This window comes from Mchenga conophoros, linkage group LG2 (genome assembly GCF_057382185.1).
Source record: "Mchenga conophoros isolate Kocher_MC1m ecotype Shallow Benthic linkage group LG2, M_conophoros_male_GT1.1, whole genome shotgun sequence".
Taxonomy (NCBI): domain Eukaryota; kingdom Metazoa; phylum Chordata; class Actinopteri; order Cichliformes; family Cichlidae; genus Mchenga; species Mchenga conophoros.
The window spans coordinates 35,255,421-35,283,213 of record NC_140527.1 but is presented as its reverse complement, the minus strand read 5'-3'; the positions used below and the strand labels follow the sequence as shown (position 1 = coordinate 35,283,213).

The following is a 27,793-nucleotide window of genomic DNA, read 5'->3' as shown; positions in this document are numbered from 1 at the left end:
ACAATGACACCTTGTGTGTGGCAATAACAATCCGTACACTGCAGGCTGCTACAACTGGTCAAAAGCTCAGCACTGAAATCAAGTGTGAAATTATGCTAACCTGTTGAGGCCTTGGCAGGCAGCACCCAGAGTGCGTTTGAGGTGGCATAGTGTTGTTGCCCCTTTATGCACATTCTCAATGTCAAGAGGAAGCTCACTGAAGAGGTAGTCATTCAACAGGCCAATCACATCACCTGCAGTACTATTAAATAAACAAGGAAAAAATCAGATTATATTGTATAAAGCATGAAAGCCATCTTTTTTGTACTGAATATGAGAGAAACAGAGTAGGCTAAGAGCAGAGGTTTAACACAGAGCAGACAGTTTATTAATAGGGCAAAAAAGTCAAAAGAGGGAAGTGCTTCGCAAATAGTTGCTATGCTTGATCGCCAACAGGTGCATGAGCTAATAAAAGAGCTGATTAGATGCAATCATATTAACGTGAAAATAGAAATTAATATGCAGCATAAGTTTGTAAGAAACCACATTCATGCATGTGACTTTATGTGATGCAGTAATATCAAATATGGACACTTCTTATTAAAAAAGGCTAATAATTTATAACATAAACTGTGCAAGGAATATCTCTGAAATAGGTGTATTTTTGGCAATGGAATTAATTAATAAATATACCTGGATGTGTTTAGCTCTTGCAACTTATCGAGAAACAGGGCACGAGGGGCTGCTTTTGCTGGGGAGCCTATGAAAGGTACTGTGCCGACAGACGCTGGAGCAGAAGTTGGCTTCTCATCATCTGTGCATACGCGAAACACAACATTTGAACATTACAGCACAGAGTGAAGGATCTAGACATCGCTATTAAAGCCACATGTTTTATTATGTGTACAACATGCAGGTTAATAAAGGGTACAGAAAAAACTGATTTATCGTGACATCCAACCTGAGCTCTCGTCACCACTGTCCGTATCACGGGGTACAGGATACAGCAGAGGAGTGACCAGGCCTTTGTGGGGTTGCTGATACCCCAACACCAAGTCCTCCAGTGTCCGGAAACAATTCACCTGCACCCCTTGTGTTGTCTATAAAACACACAAATGCAACAGCAGATGATTCATTTTATGTCTGGTTTAAAATGTCTTGACCTAGCATAAATTCTCATTCTACACAGGAAGAAAACCAAAAAAAAGGAATGCAGAAGGTAAGGGATGCAATAATTCTGTTTAAATCTGTCGAGTAGTTTGAATTAAAAAGAGTATTTCACTTTTAAAAGGTTGTGCATAGAAGTACAGATATGACTGCATAGCTTCAACGTATATGTAAAAGAATGTGCTGCTATATGAAGGCCTTATTTGGATCCACAAACACTGAAATGAGAAGTTCTTAAACTTGTTAAGAATCAACGATGAGATTTCAAGATTGTTAAGAGAAAATCTTCCCCGACTGTGTTATAAAAGAATTAAATTACTAAGTAGATTTTAATTTGTACAACATATCTTTCAATGAATGTTTCACACCAGACCTCCACCCCCTTTCCTCTTCCGAAATCTTGCTTGGTAGAGCAAAGCAGAAGTATTGATTTGCATGACAGAAAAGGGCACATGCAGATGATTTGCTGTGATAAAAGGTGTCCCTGAGAGATTTAGAAAGCTTTCCCTTGTGGCCCAACAGAGAGATGACATCACTTCCAGCTATTTCCTGACTATAGCAGCACTTAGCTCTCTGTTTCACTGTGGTCCTGCATAAAAAAAACCTCTAAAATCCCCTCACCACATAATAACAAATTTCTTTTCAAAATTATCTTTAATACATGACTAGATTCATACAACACACATTAAAACCACAAGCTCAAGTAAGCCTTCTCTAAAGGTTTTCACTAAAATCTGGAAAACTTAAAGTAACTGAAAGCAGCATGATTGGAATTTAAGATAAAGAAAAGATGCTGCCATAGGTACTCACACTCTACAAAATGGCATGGTACATATTAGACCACAAAACCAAGTGTGCCCTTTTCCTGTGCCCTCCTTTAGAAGTTTTTGTTTTCGTTTTGTGGTGAGAAACCAGTTTTTGGCTTGAGCTAAATGTCTGTTTTGCCAGGAACTCTTCAAATAGTATTTTTATACCACAAGGGTCTCTTGAAAAGCAATTAAAAAGAAATGAAAAGGAATAGAAGACAGTGAAAGACAAAATTGGCCCCAAAATATCTCCATGGCCCTCTTGGAAAAACAAAAAGGCAAGCGCACGACTAGTGAGTTAGTGGAGCAAATCCAGTGAGGGAAAATACATACTGAAGGTTTATACACATGGCAGTGGAAAAACAACTGAAATAGCAACAGAGTTTTAGGTCTTTATTGGAAACTGGAGGAATTTTCCAAGTCAGCGGCCTTAAAAAAACAAACTGCCAGACAATCACTATTAAACTTGTTATTGAACTTTAATAAGCAGACACTGCTATAAAAAAAAGAAAGGTCAGAGATGATTTGTGGTTTATGCCCCAAAAATATTTATTCCTCTCACTCACCCACTGAGTGCGTGCTTTTGTTGGTGCAAACTTTGTGCTTGTGTGTGTTCTTTAATAGTCTAATAATCAGGTCATTTGCGAACTAAATACGCCTGCTCGAAGCATCAAAAACAGACACATACCATCTCTGGCTTAAACTCTCCCACATCCAACAGAATCATTACGCTTAACACAAACAGCCCCATACATACACATGACAAATAAGCACACCCATTGGTCAATGACTTAGTGTGTGGGTTGAGTAGGAATCTTTGAGACATTAAAACAATTTCTCCTCTGTGCTGCTGAGCTCATGCTGCAAGCATGCAGCCACATGGCAGAGATGCCATTCAAACAACAAAGTTACTGCAGTTGTAACAGAGTCTTTACAGAGACGAAACTCAAACATGTTCCTGTTCTCCTCACAACAGGCAAAAACAAACCAACGTTTGATCCTTCTAACTTGAGTCGTACTCCCCTCCGTGTGCACAGTTTGTGACAAGGTTTGAGACGCGTATGGTGTGGTGTTTTTACTTGGGTCCTTTTTTCCAGGAAGAGCATCCAGGGCCATGTGACAGTGAGCACTCACCTGAACTGCTAGAAGACCATCTGCGTCAGGAAGAATACGATAGGTGTGAACATGACGTTGGAACCTTTAGAAACCAAAAATTACAGTGGTTATTGGTACTGCAAAATACTACAAGGCAAATGCTCAAAGGCAAAGTGTGCATAAATGTAGGTTTTTTTAAGGATCCCATGTGTGTATTAAAGACAATAATTTTCTCAGTAGTTTTACAGATCACTGACTACAGATCAACAATGTGTCAAAGAAGAACATCATCTCCATCCATCACTTCAAAAGACACATTCAGGCAGCATATAAAGATGAACAGGTTTAAAGTGTTTTGCTACAGTATATTACATGAAGAAAGTGATGGAAGAAAGGGTCAGTACAAAAAGGGGGGAGGGGGGCAATTTCAAAGAGTGAATGAGATACTGAGAAAAGAATGAAGGGAAAGTAGGAGCACTGTGACCAGCCAGGCTCAGCTTTCAGGAATGTATCTGGCTTTGGCTGATGAGCAGTCAGCGTAGTGCGGTCGCTGGAGCTCCTGCCCACTTTCAGGGGCCCCAGGGAAGAAAGAGGGGTAAGTGGGGAAACAGGGAGCAATGAGCTAGGGTTAGACAGCCTGTGATGGACTTTACTTGGACGATACCATCTGACTAGTCTGGAGAGTGTGTATTTGTGAAGTCTGCCCAGCGTGTAGGCACTTTTAGCCACAGATGTTCCTTCACTGCCTTCTGCCAAATGATGGTGAAAGTGATGGATATGACAGGATGAGAAAAGCTGCTGAATCAATTTACAAATGACGACATTCTGTAGAGCTAAATGCTTAATATTTGCCAGGTCTATGTGCCAAAATCGAAATGTCTTACATGGGTAGGTGTACTTATTTCTGGTTTTGTGTAAAAACAGAACAATAAATGAGAAATTTGATATTTTCAGTGAGCTAAAACAAATAAAATGAGACTTTCTTCCAATACATTTCGCAATATTAATACAGAGGGTCACTTATTATTGCATTTTCCCTTCTAAGTTCTGAGGGATACAGCATTACTATCAATGGCTTCACATTTAAAATGTGCTTGTTATTAATATACCGCCTAAAGCAGGGGTGTCAAACTCAAATACACAGTGGGCCAAAATTCAAAACTGGAACAAAGTCGCGGGCTAACGTTAATATTTATTGAAATATATTTATTCCTCCAGATATAAGAATGAATCTTTTTTTATGGACTCAAACACGTTTTGCTGAAAAACTGAATATGGAACAAGCAAAGCTTAATACTAAACAATATATATATTAGCTGTATAATACCAGTAGGCCAGCTCTGATAGTAATTTGGTATGGCTTCGCGGGCCAAATGTAATTAGGCTGCGGGCCAAATTTGGCCCGCGGGCCAGAGTTTGACACCTATGGCCTAAAGAGTATAGTCCATAAGATAATTGTGTTCGATTATGAGAGGCAAACGGCTCACTCTCTAAGTATGTGAAATTGTGTGTGTGTGTGTGTGTGTACTCACAGCAGGCATAATGCATAGGCTCCTGGCACAGACTCACTGTCTCTCACTAGGTAGCTGCCATCCCTCCCTGCCCGTGCCAACAAGTCCTCTGCATACACACGGCTGATGTCACGGTGATACCATGCTGCCGTAGCCATGGCAAACAATGTTGAGAGTTATGATCATAAAAATAATCCACATGAGGTGATGACATAGGTTTACTGTCACACTTGCTCTGATAGCACCGCACTGGAGCTCTGTCACCTATGTCATTAGCCACTGAGTGTGCTGAGTGGTCTACTTTAGTGTTTCAGCCTTTCCCATGATCCTCTTCTTCATGACCAAAGTGTCAGAAAGAAGAAAATTCTATCAGCTAGCACTTCCTGGGTTCCTGTTGTTTTCTTCTGGGTCACATATCCTGTTGAATTGAGGTCACAAAGAAGAAATATCCAGCTGAGCGCAAGGTTAGTCCACTCCAGCAACAGCCTTCAGTCCATTTATCTGGTAATATCCTTGTGTAGAGAAAGACCTAGTTACAGTTTTTGGTCGCAAGTTGCTGCACCTAGGTGGGTGTGTTGCTCCAACAAACACAGACCATCATAACAGAGTGAGGGAGGGAGAAAGGGAGAGAAGGAGGTAGAAGAAAAACAGCGAGAAGTGCAGAGTCTGAATGAAACAGCCACCCCTCAGGCAATGACGGAGCCTCTAGCTAAACCACAAACACAAGCCCTCCTCTTGTCCCAAAACAAAAGCCCCACATGCAAACAACAGGAAAAGAAGAACCAAGAATGGCAAAATAAACAAATCAAGCTGCACACACAGCACTTACACACTCCCAGGCAAACACGCAGGCAGCAAAGACAGAAACATACCAGATGGAACTCAGTCAGCACTAAAACCAGACAGGCATGCAACAGAAACCAGACTAATTCAAATGATTTCCCAGCTCTGTTGCCATATAAGGGAATAGGAACACCCTCCAAAAGTTCAGCTGATCACTGCAGTTGCCTTTCCTTCTTCCAAGCTCAGATTCCATTTGGAGTTTGTTTGGTTGGATGTAGGCTACTCTGGGAAATTTACTTTCATGCTGGAAGAGTGTGCTGCTGTGTGTGTCTCGTCAGAAAGGTTCCGTCTGCTCTGGCGTGGTCTCCAGCGGTTCTTCAGAGTGCTGTCAGAGCAGAGGGAGGGAGCACAGAGGCAGAGGACAACCCCATAAGAGCACAGGGCAGACAGAGGAAGTGACTCGACATTCCAGATGGCGGACATAGCCAGGAGAATTCTTGTGAGGCCCTCAGCTTCACCACCGGAGTGTGAAACAGAATGCTGCTTCCTTTTTGTTATTTCCTCCCCATTTATTTTCTTCTTCTTCTTTCCCCTGCCTTTTGTCTTCCCTCAAATTCTAAACAGAAAGCACAGCTCTCCCCTCATCGGTGAGCTCTTTGGCTTAACTTCAATTTCTTCCTCATTTGCCAGCATCCTTATCCTCAGACATTTCAGATTCTGGCCAGCATTTCACCCCTTCTTTCTGTCAGCCAACCCGCTTTCTTGTTCTAACCCTCCCTTCACTTCCCTTCCTCTATTGCTCACTCGTTCACTCCCAGCTAAACGCTGTGTCCATATGGTTATGATCATCCCTAACATTCTTATTTTTGCCCTTCTAAAGCATCACTCATTATTCAGCCCTCCTACGTTCCTCCCACTACATTAGCTGGAGCGAATAACTCTGTGGGAAGCTGTTACTGTTCTGCCTCTTGCTACTCAGCAGAAATGTGCTGACCACCAACCACAGAGCCCATAAAACAAATAGACACAAGTACATCCCAATCTGATGATGCATCTACCTAACTCTCAATCTGTGATCAGTTCTTTTTAGAATAACCATGTGCTTTACACAGCATATTACTGGACCATAAAAGCCAAGCTGAAGCACTATATGCTAACTAGCACACCCAAGGTGACAAGGAAACAATTAATTCACCCGCTAATGTTTACCAGGGATTCATTTGTGATTATCTTAGTTTTGGTAATTATGATTGACAATTACATAACTGTGCCTGAAATGTCATTGCTGGTTTGGCTGGTATTTTAAAAATATGATCTGATGGTTCATCTGATGATGAAAATCCAAAGTGATTACAAATCATACATATGGTAAAATGAATAAATAAATAAATAAAAATAAGGGTAATTTATCAAATACTGTTAAAACACTTCGAACCTTAATAATAATAATAATATCCATCCATCCATTTGCTTCCGCTTATCCTTTCAGGGTCGCGGGGGGCGCTGGAGCCTATCCCAGCTGTCATAGGGCAAGAGCAGCAGCAGAGCAGCTAAAAGCTCTGCTTCCCGTGGTGGGTTGTGCTACAAGAAAAGCCAGACTGGGTGAGTAGAAATCATTCACCCTGATGCAATCTGTTCATTATTTTATGCCAGGCCAACAGATATTAAGATAAACTGACTGGTACTTACATAGCACTTTTCTAATAACAATAAGATGACAATAAGATGAAATAAGATGAAATGTTTAATTCTTGAAACATAATGACTATATATTATATTTCAACAACATTTCAGTTGTTGTTCAGATGTTGTCAATCAAAAACCACTCAAGAGACAGTATCCACCCCAGAGTCAGATCACTAGGTAGGAATCACTACACGATTCTTGGATGTCAGTCAGGATAGCAGATTGTTATTCTTATATTCATGAATTTAAGGATGTCACACCTTGTGGCCTTTACATATGGCTAGAAGAAAGAGTACGTGTGTCATATATGCGGTTTTCCAGTTGAAGGTTAGAGCGGTGTATCGGCTAAGCCATCAGCTGGTGTGGGCTAGCAGTGAGCTGCCAGACTGAGCGCAGACTGAGCGCAGCAACTTAAACAAATGCCATGCTCAATTTCTCAAGTTTTAGTTTAGGTTTTTCAAAGAGAGAGAGAGTAGGTGGATTCACTGGAAGTTAGTGACCAGAAGAGCTCTTCACCAGAATCAAAGTTATGATAAACACTGACAAGTTCAATATTATTCCTGCTAAAATCTCTTTGTTTAGTCATAGATTTTTGTATATAACATTCTAACAAACCACAATTGTTGTGCAATGGTAATTGGTTTCTGTCACATCTGTTACTCTATCCAGTTCTTTCAAATGTTGTGCTTATGTAAGGCAAGGACTGGGCAGGATACTGAAACAGACAGAGACGGGCAAATGTACTCCAAGAGTCATCTGCTCGCTCTCATTTGCCAATGCTGGCAGTCAAATCAGCTTTTGAAACTGACTTTTATCCTTCTCTTTACCTTGAATCAGAAACCCTGTCTGTCTGTATGGTAAAGATGCTTGATGAGCTTTAGAGTTGCATGGATCAATAATATAACAGTCAAAATACAAAATATTTTGTAAAATAATACGACAAGTAATGGCAAGAGTTGAGCTTGATAAAAAACATACTCAGTATTCCTAAATCATCTCCACTATAGGATGAATTAAACTGCCCTTACAAAAATGTAAACTGCTACCAGTGTAAAGTATAGCTGTTAGACTGATTGACTTTAAGAATAAACACAATCCCCAATAAGGCACATTATAAATCACAAATCGTTGACAAATAATTGCTCTCCTTTTGGATGATTAGGCATCTTAGCAGCGATCTTTCTAACTGATGCCACAACCACTTCAAGTTACAGCATCTTTTCAGTTAAGTTAATGAGCAGCAGCTGCTAAAAATACCATGGTTAAAGGTCACACAGGAGGCACGGAGTACAAGTGGCATAAGGCCAACAGGTCAGCCTACCTGACTTGACGAGTTCACAGTATGTGTAAATAATTAAAATCGGTGATGTTAATTGTAATGATGTGCACCAATAAATTTTTGCTCAAGGTTACACCGACAGCATCTCACACTGTTGGAAATTGATGTAATTGGCTCAGCATCTGAACTAATGGAGTTACTGTTAGCAACAAACACTGCAAGTCTGTCTAAATTTAGCACCATGATGAAGACTGTGTTGCTAAGAGGTAGTTAATACCATGGTGCTGTAATACAATGGGACAAGTCAGCAATCCCTTTGAGAGACAATACTGACTGTCTATATAAAGTGCTTGCCTAAATTGTCACCAGATTAGCTATAAGGGGCTTATGTGGACGTATGTGACATCACACAACCAAAGGTTTAAAAAAATAAAATAAAATAAACAAACCGAGAGAGACTTAAAATGGTGTATGAACATAAACTATTATAAAGCTAGTCACTGTGGTGCCTTTAGAAACACAAGCCCTAAAGAAAAAAATTCTTCCCTCTCAATAAACATGAAGCAGTAATTTTGAGTGAAATGTAATTGAAATATATTATATCAAAGTTTTTTTTTATTTGAAATATTAATCATTAAGGAAATGTACTTGCTATAAACTGAAAGTATAGCAATCAAGTAAAGTTCAAATCAACAGATTTCATTACATTTAACACTTAAAATTAGACTTATAATTTAGATGTAGTTAAATTTGTTAAAGTTAGCATTTTGGGTATTTTGGAGAGTGTGTTTGTACCACTTTTGCGTCCATGTTTTCCATCTTTTAAAAAAAAAAAAAAATTGTCTCATGTTTTAAGTTTTAACTTTCTATTCCACTTTTAATTTTGTCATGAAGGCTCTCAATGATATCAAGGGTCACAATCTAGATTTCTGCTGGACCCCAGAGTATGTTAGGCCCAAGCCAATAGCTACCCAGACTAGAGGCCAGCCAGTCGACTTTTAGCTTGCTTGCTCAGCCTAGACTGCTGTTTGCTAGCCAGTAAAAATGTCAACTTTCACACAGTTAGCTAATTGCCTAACTGATTTCACCTTTTTTGGGAAGGGGACATGCTGGTGTTCTTCACGTATGCCCAGCAGCCTTGGTGATATCTCTTAGCCTCCTGGGTCACTTAAAACCAATTTAGCTCTTGAGTCATCTGGCACCCTTCTTTTTTTCTGAGTGTGCAAGACCTGTCAACACCTCTCCTGCTCTTCTTCTGCTCTTGGGTCGACATTTGATCTATTCATGCCTCAGCTGAAACATCACCTGTTCCTTGGCCGACTACTGTTATTTTTCTGGGTCGACTAACACCTCATCTGTTTCGAAAAGATGGATGATGCCCAAACCTAGGTCCCATCCTCAGACAGCTACATCCCTACATCTCTTTGCCTCATTTTCAATCGACACAAGAACAGTTTCTGAACCCAAGTCCACTCACAATTTACCGATTTCTGAGACAGTTCTTAGTTAGCATAGTATTCCCTTCTTCCTGAGTCAAAGTTTACTGACATCCCCGTATTACTAAGAGTCCTGAGACTTTGAGTCTGTTGATATTTCTTCTATTTCTAAATTGTTACTGAGTTGACAGCTTAAAGCATTTTGGATCCCTTTCTTAACTGCAGGACATCAAAGGAAACACCTGAGCACTGTCAATTCTAGGGTGTTAAAATCACCAGGTTCCATATAAAGATGCTCCTGTATATCCCCTACCTTCCAAAAGTAATTGTTTACTTTCTCACGATAACTTTTTGTGTATTAGAGCAATTGGAAGCTTGCTTTTCAATCCCTTAAGCTGTGCAAGATCTTACTGCTTTATTAGAATCACAGAAAACATTGAAGTGAAGCTGATTGTTTTCTATACTGCACTATAGTGGAATGATCAGGACAGCTTTAACCTATTAAAGAGATTTAACACCTACCTGGTGATCCGGTGCTGTTTTTCACACCAGTGCTGTCTTGCAAGGACAGCTTTAAAGAGATCTCAAACCTTGTACCTGTATAACAGTTGCAGAGAGGCCAACACACACATACACCAATCTCATTCATTATTCTTGACTGCCAAGGTGTGACAATCCATCCAGCTCGCTTATTTATCAATTAACTACTTCAGGCTAAAGAAAAGATGTTTGATCTGCTAAAGGTCACTGCTAATAAATGCTGGTGCTTTGGCAGACATTAAAGGCGGGTCAAACAAATGCCTACAGTTCAAGTAGACCAGTTTCATAGAGCCCAAACTAACAGATCCTCATTAACTTAAAGCCAAATATTCCAAACCACGGAATCATGGCATAGCCACAAATTCTGCTTCAGTTTTCATACTTCAAATAGGATCCAAAATTGGCATGACATCACAATATACTCGTGCTTATCATTAAGTTGCTCAATTAACCATGCTCATAGCTAAACAGTAGAACTGCCAGGATGATTTTGTAATCAGACTGATGCTAGCTGTAAGGCCGTGTTCCTTGTGCAACATTAAGTCACTTGGATTTATGTAAACCTCCTATGTGCACAGATTGGGCAAGGCTTGGTGGAGGAGCCATCTGTCGACCTGCTACCATAACAACTAAAATCCTACTAATACCACTCTACTCTAGTTTAAGCTATAAGAAAAGGAGTCCTTGAACATTTAGTCCATTCACAAGGCATTCTTTACAGCTTAGCAAGTCTTAATTAGTATTTTAAGACCATCTGAAGCTTGAGAGCAAAGAATTCATGAAAATTTTGTTACTAAACTATATTATTGCACCATACCTGCAAAGTATCAAATTCCCAGTTTTATTCATGCATACATTTACTTCTTAAAAAAGCTCAAATCAATACATAAAATGAAAATTTTTTCTGCATTACATGCTGTACTAATGCCAAGGCTCCTATCGTTATCTTTTATGTTGAAATTACGTGCACAGTATTATTTTTAAACATGCTGTAGGTTAAAACAGTAGTGGTATAATGAAATAATCAGATTTTCTCCAAAACAGCCTTCTTCAGGACAGTAAGCTTAAGAGGAGAGTTTCAAGGTTGGGAGGTCATAGTATAAAAGCAATAGGGAGTCCGTGATTGGCAGGCACTTAAACTATCAACAGTGAAGGATTAGAGAGCACAGCAGAGACGACTCACTGTCAGAACCGAGGGCACGGTAAGTTAGCGTTTTTCTTGCTGACCTGCAGCATAATAGAATCAGATGAAGAAGGTATATGAAGAAGGTATCGGATCACTGTAACTGCACAGAACAGAGTCAGCATTTGTTGGAAATTTATCACGGTATTATTACATGGGAATATGTAGTTTTTATCAATATTTATATATCCGTTAACAAGGAGCGCATGGTCTGTGTCACGCTAGGTATTAGGAATGTTGTTTATTATGATTATGATCTTAAACTAACCATAAAATCAGAAAGATCCTTTCCTATTAGAAGTTATAGGGAACAACATGACTGTCGTTTGCCATAGTGTCATCAATGAGGAGCTTTCTAGCGTGTACTGTACCGGCATAATAAACTAAAATTGACACAGATAACCAAAGCACCTAATAGTTATAGCTTTTGTTACTATCTCGTGTTTTGAGCTATTTATGACTTTATTGTGTTTTGGGGTTTTTTGCAGAGTGGACCTAAAATTTTGCCATCGACATGTCCAAGTGAGTGTGAAAGGTTTAAGGCTTATTCATCAACAATGTTAATATTGTGACAGTTTTAGAAAGGTTAAAAATCAACCATCAAACTTTCAATATAAAATCCAAAAAGAACTTTAGGCAACCTGTTTAATGCAGTTAAATATGAATGATTTCTAAATAATTAATTAATTTTGATTATTTATTTTATAATCACGAAAAGTTTTTCATGAGGGATGAAAGCGATAATTAATTTAGAAGAAACAAGGATAGTAGATTGGATGTAACATCGTGACAGAAGTAGCTTCTGCAACAACCTTAAAACTTCTTAATTGCCCCTTGGGGATAAATTAAGTCTTTCTGATTCTGATTCTGATTTATTTTATACTTTTTAGACACTTAAGAAAAAATCCTTATTAAGATGGATTTTGTGGATTGGAAAAGCATTAAAAGGATTATGTGGCATTTGAAAGCGACAAACACCACCAAGGATTACCTGTTTGTTTACTACATCCGCCCAGAACAAAAGGATTGCACTCTTGCACTCTCCATATCTTGGGATAAATCTGGGTGTTAAATTTGCCAATTCTGCCACTACTTTTTGTTTTGTAGCATAAACAGCTATTTCATAAAATAGCCTGCCTAACCCAGTATTGATCCAACTATGTCATTTTCATATTTTATATGATGTTTAACTTTGTTTACTCAGCTTACCCAATCACACGTCTTACGTTCAGATTAGACATTTGTAGCAGCAGGTTCAATTCGACTTTAAGCACTAATCCATCCTCACAGGAGAGGAGCAAGGGAGTTGATGGCAAGTGGGAGGTTATCCAGGACAAAAACTAGAAAAGTTGTAAGCGCACAAATATGTTATAGAAGACAACTTAGAAAATAGGGGGAAAGAGCTCATTATTTATAATCAAGCAAAAATAATGAAATTATGGGTCACTGCTCATTTAGACTTAACATCTTGTGTTTTTGTCTGCATGTGTTTTAGGGCCTTTTTTTTAGGACTTTCAGGTTCAAATACTCTTCAGATTCAGATTCTTTTCTTTTTTTTTCATTTCCAGAGTATTTAAGAAGACCAGTGGGAATGGAACTGTAAGTGGCTTCTACAATATAATCATTACAGGGCACCCCTTGAGCACAGGGAGGAGTGCAATTTGTATGTTGCTATTCCAACTTCCCGAAATAGCGTCCACATTTTTTTTAATCTTGTGGAGGAGTAACCGTTTTCCTTTTTCTTCATTTCATATAGATTGCCTTGTACTTGGGGAAAAGGGACTTTGTGGACAATGTGGATTCAGTAGAAATAGTTGGTGCGTGGCAAAACTGCATCCTGATATATGTGAATATATGAACTTATAAGAATCTCTGTGAAAGATCTAAGGCTGTGGATTGACTCTTCTCATATTTGCAGAAGGGGTAGTTAAAGTGGATCCTTCTGGTCTTAACAACAGAAAAGGTATTTTACTTTATAGTCTGCAAATCATAAAAGTTATAAGCGATGATTTACTGACACAGACTGAAATAACACATTTTTCCACTGCAGTGTATGTCTATCTTGCTTGTGCCTTCCGCTATGGAAGTGATGACTTGGATGTCATCGGACTGACCTTCAGAAGGGACATCTGGCTACATCACATTCAGGTGTATCCACCTACGGGTGGCAGCGAAGCTAAATCCCCAATGATGGAATCCCTCTTGAAAAAAGTTGGAGAGCAGGGGCACGCCTTTTCCTTCCAGGTCCAAACCCTTAATCTTTCTCTTTGCGTAACAACAAATAAATTATTTTCAATGCAAGGTATTTTGATTAACCTTAGATCATATCCCCGCTTTTATTTTAAAATCATTTTAAAGTGTAACGTTCATGTATGTGACTCATTTCTTCTTTTTCCAGATGCCACCAAATCTTCCATGCTCAGTTTCCTTACAGCCTGGGCTAAATGATTCCGGCAAGGTACAGTTACCATCCAGTGTTATTGTTTGCTTTCTTTAAGTCTTACACATTGTGTTAAATGTTTGGAAAAATTAATTTATCTGGATTTCGCCTTGTTGTAGGCTTGCGGTGTGGACTTTGAGATTAAAGCATACATTGCCAACGCACCTGACAATCCAGATGAAGTCATTCAAAAAAAGTATGTTTGTGCAGCGTCATTTTAAACCTTTCAGTCTTTGAGCTGTGTATGAAGGCCATGCATGGGTTATTCTCTTCCCTTTTATTTCCTTCTAGGGATACTTGTCGTCTGATGATTCGTAAAATACAGTTCGCCCCAGCTAACAACAAGGCCGGAGCCAAGGCTGATCTATCCAAGCAGTTTATGATGAGTGACAAACCAGTGCACTTGGAGGCTTCCCTTGAAAAAGAGGTACTTGAAAATATACCAAATGCATTTTTACCATTATAAATATTACATAATAATTGCTAAACTGTGTTTTAAAATCACTCTTTTCCAGGTTTATTACCATGGAGATCCAATAACCGTTAAAGTGCAAATCAACAATGAAACCAACAAGACTGTGAAGAAAATCAAAATCTCAGGTAAGGACCCAAATATGTCTGATCAGAATCATTTTTGTTTGTATAGTTTGAAGAGATGGGGGAAATATTTTCAAGGCATATAGTTTAATTCATACTTCTAACATGAACTATTTTTGTGTTAAGTTAACCAGCTCACAAGTGTGGTCCTCTACTCATCTGACACTTACGTCAAGGAAGTCTGTGCTCAAGAGTTTGGGTAAGGCGAATAATAACCGGACTCGAGTCATTTCTGGTTCAAATTAATGTATCTAAAAAGTACATTATGTGCTGTAACTATCAGTGAATCTGAGGCTATAAACGACCCCCCCCCCCCCACACACACACACACACACACACACACACACACACACACCAATATTCCAATATGTCTGTATTTTATTGCTACTTAAAATGAAAAAGGCCCTAAGTAGATTAACTGAAAATAATGAATACTAACCTAGTGTGAGTTCTTTTTCCCTCTATTTCACCTCTAAACACAGAGAGACCGTAAATGCCATCTCTACATTTGAGAAGTCCTTCCAAGTAACCCCCCTGCTTGCCAACAACAAAGAAAAGCGAGGTCTTGCAGTCGATGGACGTCTAAAAGATCAGGACACCAACTTAGCATCCACAACGCTGTAAGACTTTTAGGTCTCTTTTAGGTGAAACTAGGATGGGCCTTCATCCTCTTTTTGAGCAGCAATGTTGTCACTATATATTCTGCCGTCCACTTATAGCACCTTAAACCAAATCCCCAAGGTTTAAATCGTAAACTATTCCCATCTCCTTGCAGGAGTCAAGGAGAGAAGGAGATGCAGGGAATTATTATCTCCTACAAAGTCAAGGTCACTCTTACAGTTTCGAGTGGAGGGTAAGGCTTAATAGAAAACACTAACCCATAACGCTTTCCTGTTTTTGTGCCAAACTGTGCAGACTAAGGGATTCTTTTATCATTTCTCTCTGACCATAGCTTGCTGGGTGGTTTGACAGGATGGTAAATATCAGTTCTCCTTCATTTATTGCCAGTTGTGTAAATGAATGCAAATTATTCACGAGTATATGTTAATCTGTAAAATGTTTAGTGATGTTGTCGTGGAACTTCCTGTGACACTGATGTCCCCAAAGCCTGCAGGTGAGTTCTGTATTTTGTAAACTGCTAGTGCCAGCTAAATTACCATTAAAATACTTCCTGAAATATCACTAAAAGTAGACAGTGGCTTTCTGTAACTGATCTTACTGTCATCTATATGCCATGCTCTCCCCTTTACTGCGTGCCATTACTGTGTACTGAGCAGAAGTGTAAGTATAAAGTATAAAATAGTCTCTATAAAAAGACGTGTATTCGCCTGTGGCAGTGATAATTGTATATGATGTTCATGTTTGTTTCTCATGAACAATTATGTGTTTTATGAACCACAGCAAATTGGATTAAATGCCTCTTTAGTTCAGGTGAGGTCAACTCAGATACAGTGAGTTGTGCAGTGTTGACTTCTTCAAGGGTTACTGCCCCTCCTATAACATCCCTACACACTAAAATATTAGATGATGACATAAAACACATGTTAAAGAACTACCGTATTTGGATAGAAAATTGCATGAATTGCAAAAGCGCAGAAGTGATGGCCCTTGAACGAGTGTCCTGTTTTACCCTTCAATCCTGTGTGAAAAATGAAATTTGAATCCTCTTGCTCCACCCCCAAGATCAATAATTAAAAGATCTCCAGTAGACATTAATAGCAGCATGTATGCAGATATTTGAAAGTTGGGCAATAGCTGAAAGTGTATGAGTCTGAAAAATTGCAGATGTTATAAATAGAAAAGAAGGGGTGGCCTGCAATACTGTATAAAAATTCACAAATCAAAGTAATCCATTATCCAATTTTCAAACCAGACAAACAAACAAACAAAAAAACCCAAGGGACACTACAAAATGTATGTATTGAAAAATGTAACCCTTCTACAAAGACAACTTATCAAATGTTGAAACTCAAAATGTTTTAAGTTAAATGAGATAACTGAGTGGTTGTAGAACGAGTACCCCGTCTGAGGCTGGCACTTTCAGCAAAGCAAAGATGAGCGAGAGGGTTTACAATTCTGTAAAAGACTGTGTGAAGAAAGAGTTCAACAATTAAAGAATAAATTTTTGTTTAACAGAACTACATAATGTTATTGAATGATTTAAAAGCCCAGAAAAATTTCTGTATACAAGAGACAAGGTCAAAAAGCATAATCTGGGCTTAGAAAAGGGACCAACCGGCTTGTTATTAGCACAGAGAAGAAGGGAGGGGTGCACGTATCATGTGTAATTTGCACATCTGTGATGGCATCACTAATGCTGAAATGTATATGTAGGTTTCATAGCAACATATCCATGGCTTCTAGTTCACATAAGGTCTTGCTTATTTCCTAAAACAATACTAAAAATTAAGCACATACTCCAGGTGCTTAACTAGCTCGCAGTCTCGTTCTGTCACCAAATGAAAATATTTGGTGTGTTATGAAATGAAAAAGACCCCAGACTGCAAAGAAGCTGAAGTCCTACATCAAACAAGAACTGGGAAACACTGTGCTCTCAAATTACACCAACTGTTCCCATCAGGCCTCCCAAATATTAACAGTGTCCCTAAACAAAAAAAGATGTGATCTAAAATAATGATGAAAATGCCCCTGCCACTCTCTCTCTACAAACACAAAACGTATCTAATTTTCAACATTTGATATGCTGTTTTTTTTTAAATACAGTATTTAAATAACTTCCAAATCATTGCATTCATGTTGCAGCTTTTTTGGAAACTGGATTGTACAAAATTAGATGAGATATATTCCATAAGTTACCTTGAATAATGTTAGAGTCACAGTCCATTGTCTGTCCATTTTATCCACAGGTCAGATATCACAGTTAACACCACGGATGGTTGAAGCAGCCAGTCAAGGAAAATCATCTCTCATGCAGAGAACACAGAACACAAAGGAACTCATTATCAGCAAAGAAGAGCACAAATGCTCAAATTTCCCCTGTATATATTCAATTCTATTATAAATAACTATGAGAACTCAATTACTGAGGGTCAGAAGTCTGTGTGAAATTTCCGTGCGTGACATCATAGCACTAGAATCCAACAGATGTGTCCCACAATAGAGTAGACCTTTCAATATGTGTCATTGGTAATGAGGATGCAGAGCTTGATTTAACGTAATCTTTATTTTTATGTCATTAGAAATTACATGTTGAAAAATGGTGAATGGATGAAATGAGTGGCTATTTTAAAAACACAAATGTGACACTCTGTTAAGACAATTAAGAGAACTCAATAAATCCATTTTTCTCAAGTACAAACTTCTCTTTGTTCATATTTATGATCTGTTTTGGTGTTGGAAGGGGGTTTTTTTCCCCACACTAACCAAACTGATACATTTTTATGTTTATGTTAGCTATCATTTTTTGCTAGATTAAGTCACAGTTAAAGTTTTTCTGGGTGTAACCAGTTATTATACCACTGCTCCGAAAAGTTGCAGCAAGCCAGCTTTCGGTAACATTTCACATGGCCTACTTGTCTGTAAATAGTGACCCAAAAATATATAACTGTTTCTCTGCTTCTTGTGGTTCTTTCTCCCAATAATAGTGCAGCGGGTTACAGAAACAATCTTTCAAAAAACAATACAATTTTACATTTTTTGTTTTCATCTGGTGCCATGCCATTTATTCCCATGCATTTCAATGAATTAGATGTATCTGATGCATGAAGACTCCTTTGCCTATGGCTCAGCTCTATCATGCTCACACATCCTGTCATAAAGGATTTTTTAGGTAACAAAGAGAAACAGATAACCATTTACCATCAAACCAACAGCCACTTTAGAAACAACGCTTAACCTAACTTCACATTTATGTCTTTCTTTGGAATCTGACCTAGAATCCTCTTGCCGCACGACAGCACTGTCCTTCATTGTTATATTGGCCAACTCGTGTTACGAATATAACTAAGCAATCATAAAAAGACTATTGCAACTTTGGTACCACTAACCACCTGTGGATGATTTTGCAGCAATGTTCAGTTATCTGCTGCACTATAAAATGTTTTCTGATTGAGATACAATATTCAGGAAGACCTTTTTGTGGTTAATTCTACAACTGGAAGACACTTTATATAATAATAATAATAAATATATAAAATAATAAACTTTTTTATTAGATATTTCAGTTGCTGTTTGCTACAGATCAAATGACTTGTCAGCTTGATGCAGCCTTGTTACCAATGCTGAAAAAGTTGTTTACCTAACTGTTGACCATTAAGTGGAAAACAGTCACCCTCATACTGAATGCTCAATTTCACATAAGATTTCATTTATATTAATTTGAAATCTATTCTGCCCAACTGCCCATCATGCAATTTATTCAGAATTTATTTTTTGGGATTTTATCCTATTTATTATTTTTTCTTTATTTTCAAATATTTGCTTAAATAAACTACACAAATTATTTTATTTAAAATAATTGTTAAAAATGAAAGTAACATGGTTCCACGAGTTAATTTGACTGAATGAATATATTACAGAAAATTTCCTGCAGTTGTAAAATGTCCTGTGTAAACATTTACGCTCCCTGTAAACAAATGCATTTAAATTATGTATTTATTGTTTCTGCAGATTTTTCAACCTGCAAATATTGCAATAGAATGGTAATCCTGATTGCAAGGCCTTTCTTAACTTTGCCATTTTTGTTGTCTCTCTGTGTTTGCCACTTGAAGGCGCTATTTCCACTGCTGTATGTTTCAGAAAACAATAGCGCTGGCTAGTGTAGGATAAGGATACACGGCTTGGTCCTCTCTGGTCTAGACATCACATCATTAGCCAAGTCAGCTAGTAAGCTGTTTATTTTTTTTGACAAAATGTCAACCACGACCGGCGGCGGAGAGTTTGGCAACCCCTTACGAAAGTTCAAGCTCGTCTTTCTGGGCGAACAGAGTGGTAAGATGGGCACGAAGTACTTAGAGAAGCGTTAATTTGGTCAGATGAAAGGAAATGTTGGGAGAACTGGCAAGATCAGCTAACTAGCTTTGTGGTGTTAGCTTAAAATTGCACGGTATGGTACAGTCATGTAGTGTATATTAGTGACCAGGAATGATACGGGACAATCTGTTAATTTTGCAAGGTCAACAAAGGATATTAGAGCATGACAAAGATTATTAACCTACCGATTTTTCTCCCCGGTGATGATGTCATTGAATAGCTACCATTAGCTTGAGATAGATCGCTAAACTAGCTTGTTTTGTGCCTTAAAAGAGGGCAAGAATATGACAAATTATTGTGTCGTAGCAGCTGTATTCAAGATTTATCCACATATTAAAAATTAACGAAATGAGTCAATGGGCATTGTCATTGTTCCTCCCATTAGTTTGTGATGGAGGTTCGTTGTTAGCACGTTACTTCTGCTTGTAGCTAGCAGTTAGTTAGCTCTATTGGGCTAAAACGTCAATGTTGACGCTCGCTTGCGCACTTTAAAGACTTACATAGTTGCTCTAAGTCTGTTACAGATCACAGGCTTCAAACAGAAAATCTCAAGAATTAATTTAAACCGTCTGTTTGTCGGTGTATAGTTGTTTGGCTGTTAGCTTCCTGCTGCAGCATCTTGAACAAGCCACGTCGACCGGTGGTTTCGCACCAGTCGGCCTTTTTCCTTCATTGCCATTATTTTTGCTCAGGTTCGGAGACTGACCCTGACATTGCAAAACGTGGCTTGTTGTTAGTAATGTTTGTGTCGTGTAATTGATACAGTATGGTATTACGAGCCAGCTGTCAGGGGTCGAATACATTTTAATTTTCCAGATTTTGTGGCTCCACCCATATTGCCAGCTCAGCGTGTGGGTTCAGTCGTCCACACTGCATCAGTGGTAATAGCAGTTTACTCACCGTGTGATGTCACCGACTCATTTTTCTTCTCTATCTCTTCATTGAATACAGACTTAATTACACAATTATATAATTTTTAAATTTACCATTTGAGTGGTGGTTTTAGGCTTGAATTACCTGGAATACCTCTTGTGTTACTAAAGTGACTGTGTTTTTTCTGTACAGTTGGGAAAACCTCACTCATCACCAGGTTTATGTATGACAGTTTTGACAACACTTACCAGGTAAAAAGAAGTTATAACAGGGATTTGTGTAGTCATTTTTGTCTGAAAACTGACATTTTTGCCACAAGCACAGGTGTAATAAAAAACGAGCGAACAGTTTCAATGCGACTGATCATCTAATAACATATGTGACAGTTAAAATAGAATAAAATAGACCAATTTATCATGTCAGTAGCTGATACTTGTAAATATTTAGACAGCTGGGATAGGCTCCAGCGCCCCCCCGCGACCCTGAAAAGGACAAGCGGAAGCGAATGGATGGATGGATAAATTGGACAATTAAAAAAAATTAACACAAAACAATAGGCAAGGCAAGGCAAGTTTATTTGTATAGCACAATTCAACAACAAGGTGATTCAAAGTGCTTTACAGAGACATTAGAAACAAGAACAAATAAAAAGCATGATTTAAAATTGATTAATACTTTATTAATCCCTGAGGAAATTATGGGATCATTTAGTTTAATTGTATTTGGCATAGGGAATTTGCATTTAGTAATCTGTCTATTCACATTCTTGTAAATATGGTAAATATAGTGTCCATTTTTGCGATCAGCTTGCTAGCTAAGCCCCTGAGGTTTTACCTTCTGTGAAGTGTATAACGAAACATGAATAACGGGTTACTTCAAATTGCCGAAACCATTATGTTTCACCAGTCAACCAGAGTAGAATGTTTGCAACACACAAAGGGCTTGCTACAAAAATCACTTACTCCGGATGTTAGGAAGCATGTGAGTGCATTCCACTGATTAGATTATGAGCGCTACCTGTGTGACAAGTCTAAATGTCAGTAGAAGTAGTAGTAGTTTATCTTTATTTGGCTCATTTAGAGTTTAAATGACAAACTCCTGATATAAGAATCTACATGTAAGGCAAATTAACTAAATCATCAGCCTCAGATTTAAGTACAAAAATCATGACAGAAGGAAAAAGAAAGAACTATCATCTGTTTATGTCAAGTCCAGCTACAGATGAACTCCTATCTAAAGCATCTTCACACAAAACCGCTATCACAATACTTGATAATTTTGTTCTTTCTGGACATTTTTTAGCTATGTTATGAAAAAGGTCAATAAAATATGTTTTTAACATATAATGTAGGTAACGATTCTTTAAATGTATGTAATACATTTAACTTGCTGGTAACACTGTTTAATTGAAGTGTTTGTTTTACAGGCAACAATTGGCATTGACTTTTTGTCAAAAACTATGTATCTGGAAGATCGCACGGTAAGCCCAGTGTGTTACTGTAATTTACATCATTCCAACTGGTCAGGTATTAAAACTGCCATAGAAGCATGGCATGCTTCTGCTTATTATCACACCATTCCACATTGTTTATAGATTATCCTAGTTTTTTGTTTTGTTTTTTCACTCATTTTGTTGAACATGTGATCGTGTTTTTAGTTCCCATCATTATTTCAAGATTTTGTTTTCCTTCCATCCCCTGGCTGGATCATGAATTGCCCCCATGTTCCCACATTTGTTTCGTGGCTGGCCACAGATCCGGCTGCAGCTCTGGGATACAGCCGGACAGGAGCGTTTCCGCAGCCTCATCCCCAGTTACATCCGCGACTCAGCCGCCGCTGTGGTGGTTTATGACATAGCCAGTAGGTATTGTGGCTTTGCCTCTCCTCCTTGTCCTTCACTTAGTATGTGGAAGGGCAAAAAACAAAATCAAAAGCACCAATGAGCCTAGCAAACCCGCTGGATAGCATGTTAGGGTATATTTCAGATACTGTTTGTATTAGGTGTAGTGATTCAAAAGCATTTCTCCAGCAGTGTCCAGGGGAGTGTAAATGCTAATAGTTATAAGTCTTACTTGAAGAATAATGAAAAAGATGTCTGCCGATGTCACTTCATGAGCAGGAATCCTGTGAGAGCTGCCTAAATAATGATTCAGCAGGGCCTACTTTCACATTTGCATAACACCCGTCATCTTTGAGCCTTCTGCATTTGAATGATTCTTCGCAATTCCTCCATTTAAAGGTCATTCTCTTCTTTACTGCTTGGCTTGCAATTCTTTTTATGTCTGTCCTGTTCTCCACATTCTCATCCTTCCCTTTGCTGCCCTTTATCTCGACTTTTTTTTTTTTTTGTCAATTTCTTCTTCTGCAATTCCAATCCTCAGGTCCGGCTCCAGCTTTGGGACACTGCTGGACAGGAGCGTTTTCGTAGCCTAATTCCCAGCTACATCCGTGACTCTACCATTGCTGTGGTTGTTTATGACATCACCAGTGAGTCAGGGCTGTCCTCTAACCATTCTGTAGGGCTCTAGAGTAATAGGAAGGAAGCTCTTTATTTCTGCTAGTACACTAATACAAAATACACTTCTTCTCCAAGCTTTTTCTTCTGAATACTCCTGCTCACTAACACATAACTACAGGTTTTTCTTATATAAGATTAGGCTTTTCTCTAGGCTTTTAACTGAATGTATTGTAACAGATGTTTCATGTATTTTGGGGCACATGTGGCTGATGTGTATAATGATTTTGTATTTTGTTGCTTGTTTTCACCCCATTTGCAGATCTTAATTCTTTCCAGCAAACCTCAAAGTGGATTGATGATGTTAGAACAGAGAGAGGAAGTGATGTCATTATCATGCTCGTCGGGAACAAAACAGACTTGGCGGATAAAAGGTACATGGTTGTGAGATAAGCGCGAATGATTGTTTTCTTGTTCTATTTACAAAGATTGATAAATGGATCCTAGTGCATTTACAAAACAGGTATCTTTGTGTAGCATAAACTCTGCCAAAGCCTGGAATCCCACTTCCCTTCAGTGCATCTCATCCAGTTTTTACTTTTATTATTTCCTTGTAATGTTGCATACTTCAGCCTTTCTATGAGTTATTTAAATACTTTTATTTATATTGGGGTTTTTTTTTATTTATACTTTGATCATATTTCTGTTTTGCCTTTTTTTTTTCTTTTGCCTTACGTTTTTTCTCTTCATGTCATTTTGAATATTTTTTTGTGTTTTCCCCTAAAAACACCACACTTCCATCCTTCACCCTCACCTTACCCTTCCCGGGACCATGGCAGGCAAGTTTCTGTTGAGGCGGCAGAGAGGAAAGCTCGTGAGCTCAATGTGATGTACATAGAGACCAGTGCCAAGGCTGGCTATAACGTCAAACAGGTTGGTGTTCAGCAGGAGCAGGTGTAATGGTGACAAATTATCCCGTTTCAAGCAAGGCTCATACTGTCTCAGAGGTTAGGGAGGCCCGCCTGTGACATCTGGGGTGTGAAGCTCCTCCATGTCTTCGATCATTTAATGGATTAGAGTGTGGCTGTTGAATGAATCATTGACCTTCGGAGTGGATTTTATGCTGTTTCGTCTTTACTCAGCACAGCAGCCTCTGTCCCTTTGTCTCTGTCCGCCTTATAAACTAACCACTCTCTTCTTCACTCCAAACAAGATTCATTGCTGAGCTCTCTTTGTCCTTCTCTCCATCTCTTCTCTTTTCTTCTGGCCTGTCCTCTTTGCGGTTTCTTTCCATATCTGTCTGTTCGGCCATCTCCATCCTTCTGCTTTTACCGGAGCAGACAGATCACCACGGAGGAGGGCGAGCAGAGAGCTAAGGAACTGAATGTCATGTTCATTGAAACCAGCGCAAAGACTGGCTACAATGTCAAACAGGTAGCGATTCCGTTTTCTCAGGGTAGTTGAGCTAATTCTACTCTGTCCCCCCTCGTGGCTCATCATGACCTGTCGTAGCTTTCTCCACACAGACTTTTCAGTGCAGTTGCTCTGCGCAGGTTTATTGCAACTGCCTTTATTTCCCAGTACTCTGTCTGATTTGCTAAAACATTTCTATGAATATAATAGATTTTCTCAGCAGATGACTGTATCGTTGCTTTGACTACCACTTGTGTTTATTCAATGAAATGCAATATTTAGAGATAACTAGCTATAATTTAATTACATACTGCCCATTGACTACCATCTAGGGTTTGGTAATATGATAAACTGTATTGTTACCAGATCTTCAGTACTTTCCATGATAATCTATCTAACTCTAATGTATGACTGTATTTGGCTGTTTGGAATCAAAAATTTATCATCAAGACTGAAATATCTCACTTCTTTAGGATGCCAGGGGCTTTGTTTCAGTGTGAGTGCCTTAGTGTTGGGGCCTTAAGTAAACATGTAAATAAAAACACATTTCTGGAGATTTGAGTATAAACAGTTTCCTGCTACATCTGTAGAAAATGTACTGTACAGTCCTGTGAAAAAGTAATTTCACTCTTACTGCTTCAATAGGAATAAAGAGGCTGAGTAGCAGCCAGGTGCTGCTTATGAAATGCACTTGATGAAATGATGATCAGCAAATGTGAGAACCTCTGTGAGGTCTGGAACATTGAAATGTGTTAACACAATGCCACAGTCTTCCACTAAAGGGACAGACCGTGCAATGTTTAGATAAACTGAAAAAACTCAAGAGCTACATGTCAGACTCTAGACATTGGTTAGCATGTTCAATGCTGAAAGATATATGATAGGACATTTTGGGGGGGTGACTTATTTTGAAGGTTCCCAGAAGGAGCATAGTTTAGTTTGCAAAGTTGTATAAGAACAAACCGCTAAATCTGTGGAGCAATGTCCTTTGGGCAGATGGGACCAAAGTGTAGAGATTTGGCCGTAAAGCGTTGTGCCACATTATGCGAAAAACAAACGCCCCGTACCAACTGTCAAGCATGGTGGTGGAGGGGTGATGACTTGGACTTGTCTTGTAGCCACAGGACCAGGATACCTTGGAGCCATCAAGTCCACCATGAACTTCTCTGTAAACAAATTATTCTTGAATCAAATATGAGGCCATCTGTCCAAAGACTAAAACTGGGTCATTCAGCAGGACAACGATCCCAAGCACATCAGCAAGTGTACAACAGAAATTAGCTCTTAGTTTTTTACAGGACTGCGTAAAGACCTGTGAGAGTTTTTCTTTTCACAGGACTGTCTTGTGTTTTTTGCTACTTAAACTACTACATTTTATTTACCAAATTGTTCCTTTCAAATGTTTAATTTTTCTTACTGTTTTGCAGCTGTTCCGACGCGTTGCTGCTGCATTGCCTGGGATGGATAGCACACCAGAGAAAAGCAAAGAGGACAGTATCCTTTTTGAGTTGCTTTTGCGCAGAAATTGCTGCCATACCTTTTGTCATGCCACAGTTTTAAAAATATTTGTAACTTAGCACTGACTGCGACTTAGTTGACTGGAAAGAATGCAGAGAATGAAAGGCACTGCAAAAAACAAAAAAAAAAGAAGTGAAATCTGCAATTCATGTGAAGTGTTACTTAACTAACTTCTCTCAGTGATCGACATCAAATTGGAGAAACAGCCAGAGATGACTGTAACTGAGAGCAGCTGCTCATGCTAGTACACCTCAGCCCCTGCCAGCCTGTCTCCTCCCCACCAACAGCTTGTCTCTCAGTGGCCACTTTCCTCCACCCTTGGCACACGGCCATCGGGATGGAGGACCTGTCTTTTTTTTTTCTTCTTTTTTTTCCCTTTTCAACTCAGTGACTTTTCAGAGTAACCGTGTGGATGTGCATTACTGTATTGAAACAAATTATTTGGGGAAAAAATGGTTCAAAAGTAAACATTTAAAACAAGGAATAAGTTAATTGATATGTTCAGATTTTCATCCAGTTGCATGGCATTATATAGGATTGCAGACTGACATAGCTAACTGCTCTTGAGTTATTGCACAGTTTAGAATCTTAGTGCTGTTACTCTTGTTGTTGTAAAGTAAAACTGCTTGGGATTATTTAAATGACTCTACAAGGTTGAGTTCTCTGCCTATCCTTTTGTTTTTGTTTCAAATGGAGAGTTCTGTCTCCTAAACGGCTTATCATTTGTCGACTTTGTCTTATTTTGAGGAAGTAACGACTGGCTCTCAACCAGTGAACTGTTATCATTGCAAAACATTATATTACCACATTAGGCTCAAGTAAACCCTTTTCATTGTGTCAGTGGAACTACTTATACCTAACACGTCTGCGAGCTTACATTGCCAAATACAAGTGTGTAAGCGGACCGGATTAACACAAATTTGTATTTAACAGTACTGCAGAAGGATGTGTAATAAGGAAATGGATATCCATTGTAAAAGGGAAACCAGCCCAAACAAATTAGAAAGCCTACTAACCTAAAAGTTTATATGTTGTTGAATGAGCTCTGCACTGTACTAACATGTCTGAGGAGGCATTCTGAGTAGATGGTCCCCTAATACTATGAAAATCAGTTTTTCCACGTCGATGGAGAGTTGTCACTTTGGTCACCATCTCATCGACGATTTGTGTTGTGTTGATTACACTATTGCAACAACATGCAGCATGCTCACCCCGCAGGATTTCCATGGATAAGAACACAGATGCCTTGCTTGTTTGTTCACCAACGTTGTGCACTGAATCAAGCCACAATATTGTAAAATATCAGAGAAGCCTGCTGACTGGTTCATGGCTTCACTAGTTGTTTGTAGAGCTGGTAGATAGATGTCCTCAGATACAGCTAAAGCTTACTAACACCCTTGCTGTAAAAAAAGTGCAGACGTTAGTTGCCATATCTTTTGCTGTATTGCTATTGCCTGTGTAGGACTGTTGGTTTATTTATTTTGTAACTTGGACATACAGCTAACATTGTACGCGTGACCAAAAGTACAGATGCCGATACGCATGTTTTAAAGTTTTATTTTATTTATTGTTTGCGTGTTTGCTGAGGCGCCACCTACAGGTGACATTTACGCCTAGTGAGTTTGGGGGGGGGGGGTGTTTTTTTGCCGGTGTGGTCTGTTGCTTGATTTACAGTCACAGTTAAAGCCTACACCATCTCCCAAACCAACTAACCAGCCATAGCACAACAAAAGACACTGATCGTTTGCTGTAGCTTTTTTTTTTAAATGTCCAGCGTTTTTAAAAAATGGATTTGAAAGTTAAGGTATTTAAATTGCAACGCGAACAACCGTTTTAACATGAGCAGCTCTTCTATTACTAAATACTCAGCTTTGTGCTATTCTGAATTGTGTCTGTCCATTTGAAATATGTCTACTCGTGTTTAGCAATGTTTGTGTGAATACTGTACTATTACTATCTTATGTATAAAAAGGAGAGTTAATGACAACAAGTGTAGGCTTATCACATGGAGTAAAATAAAGATATTTCACCAAAATTTAA

At 38.7% G+C, this 27,793-nt stretch overlaps 3 protein-coding genes across 14 annotated transcripts in view; 2 read left to right on the top strand and 1 right to left on the bottom strand.

Moving 5' to 3' along the window:
• Nucleotides 1-17,657, bottom strand: part of inppl1b (inositol polyphosphate phosphatase-like 1b) — a 28,909-nt gene extending 11,252 nt beyond the window's left edge. For 2 of the 5 annotated variants that reach the window (XM_085243270.1, XM_085243272.1), the window contains exons 1-5: nt 4,580-6,151; nt 3,087-3,150; nt 941-1,079; nt 673-793; nt 101-241 (exon numbers count right to left, since the gene is read on the bottom strand). In XM_085243270.1, the coding sequence (XP_085099396.1) occupies nt 101-241; nt 673-793; nt 941-1,079; nt 3,087-3,150; nt 4,580-4,716 (602 nt within the window). In that variant the 5' untranslated portion in view covers nt 4,717-6,151. Of the gene's footprint in view, nt 1-100; nt 242-672; nt 794-940; nt 1,080-3,086; nt 3,151-4,579; nt 6,152-17,319 lie in introns of those variants that run through there. The other 3 variants (XM_085243268.1, XM_085243269.1, XM_085243271.1) reach the window with 3 other exon arrangements.
• arr3b (arrestin 3b, retinal (X-arrestin)) lies at nt 11,419-17,821 on the top strand. 4 transcript variants are annotated; one of them, XR_014888163.1, is made up of 17 exons: nt 11,419-11,484; nt 11,954-11,987; nt 13,034-13,064; nt 13,222-13,282; nt 13,384-13,428; nt 13,516-13,709; nt 13,864-13,923; nt 14,025-14,101; nt 14,197-14,332; nt 14,421-14,505; nt 14,629-14,701; nt 14,985-15,122; nt 15,278-15,355; nt 15,455-15,478; nt 15,567-15,616; nt 15,780-15,933; nt 17,370-17,503. XR_014888163.1 is itself a non-coding variant. In XM_085243273.1 (16 exons), exons 2-16 carry the CDS (start codon nt 11,980-11,982, stop codon nt 17,522-17,524), a joined length of 1,215 nt encoding a protein of 404 aa, XP_085099399.1. In that variant the 5' UTR covers nt 11,419-11,484; nt 11,954-11,979; the 3' UTR covers nt 17,525-17,821. The 4 variants fall into 4 exon arrangements, 3 of the variants coding, with proteins under 3 accessions (XP_085099399.1, XP_085099408.1, XP_085099400.1); XM_085243273.1 differs by lacking the exon at nt 15,780-15,933 and having other exon boundaries at nt 17,370-17,821; XM_085243274.1 differs by lacking the exons at nt 11,419-11,484; nt 15,780-15,933 and adding an exon at nt 11,549-11,609 and having other exon boundaries at nt 17,370-17,821.
• A 1,437-nt stretch (nt 17,822-19,258) lies between these two features.
• Nucleotides 19,259-27,793, top strand: rab41 (RAB41, member RAS oncogene family). 5 transcript variants are annotated; one of them, XR_014888134.1, is made up of 9 exons: nt 19,259-19,452; nt 20,560-20,618; nt 21,794-21,847; nt 22,749-22,854; nt 23,145-23,256; nt 23,662-23,755; nt 24,163-24,256; nt 25,663-25,729; nt 25,934-26,003. XR_014888134.1 is itself a non-coding variant. In XM_085243266.1 (8 exons), exons 1-8 carry the CDS (start codon nt 19,374-19,376, stop codon nt 25,996-25,998), a joined length of 636 nt encoding a protein of 211 aa, XP_085099392.1. In that variant the 5' UTR covers nt 19,259-19,373; the 3' UTR covers nt 25,999-27,793. The 5 variants fall into 5 exon arrangements, 4 of the variants coding, with proteins under 4 accessions (XP_085099392.1, XP_085099393.1, XP_085099391.1 ...); XM_085243266.1 differs by lacking the exons at nt 22,749-22,854; nt 23,662-23,755 and adding an exon at nt 22,122-22,227 and having other exon boundaries at nt 25,934-27,793; XM_085243267.1 differs by lacking the exons at nt 22,749-22,854; nt 24,163-24,256 and adding an exon at nt 22,122-22,227 and having other exon boundaries at nt 25,934-27,793.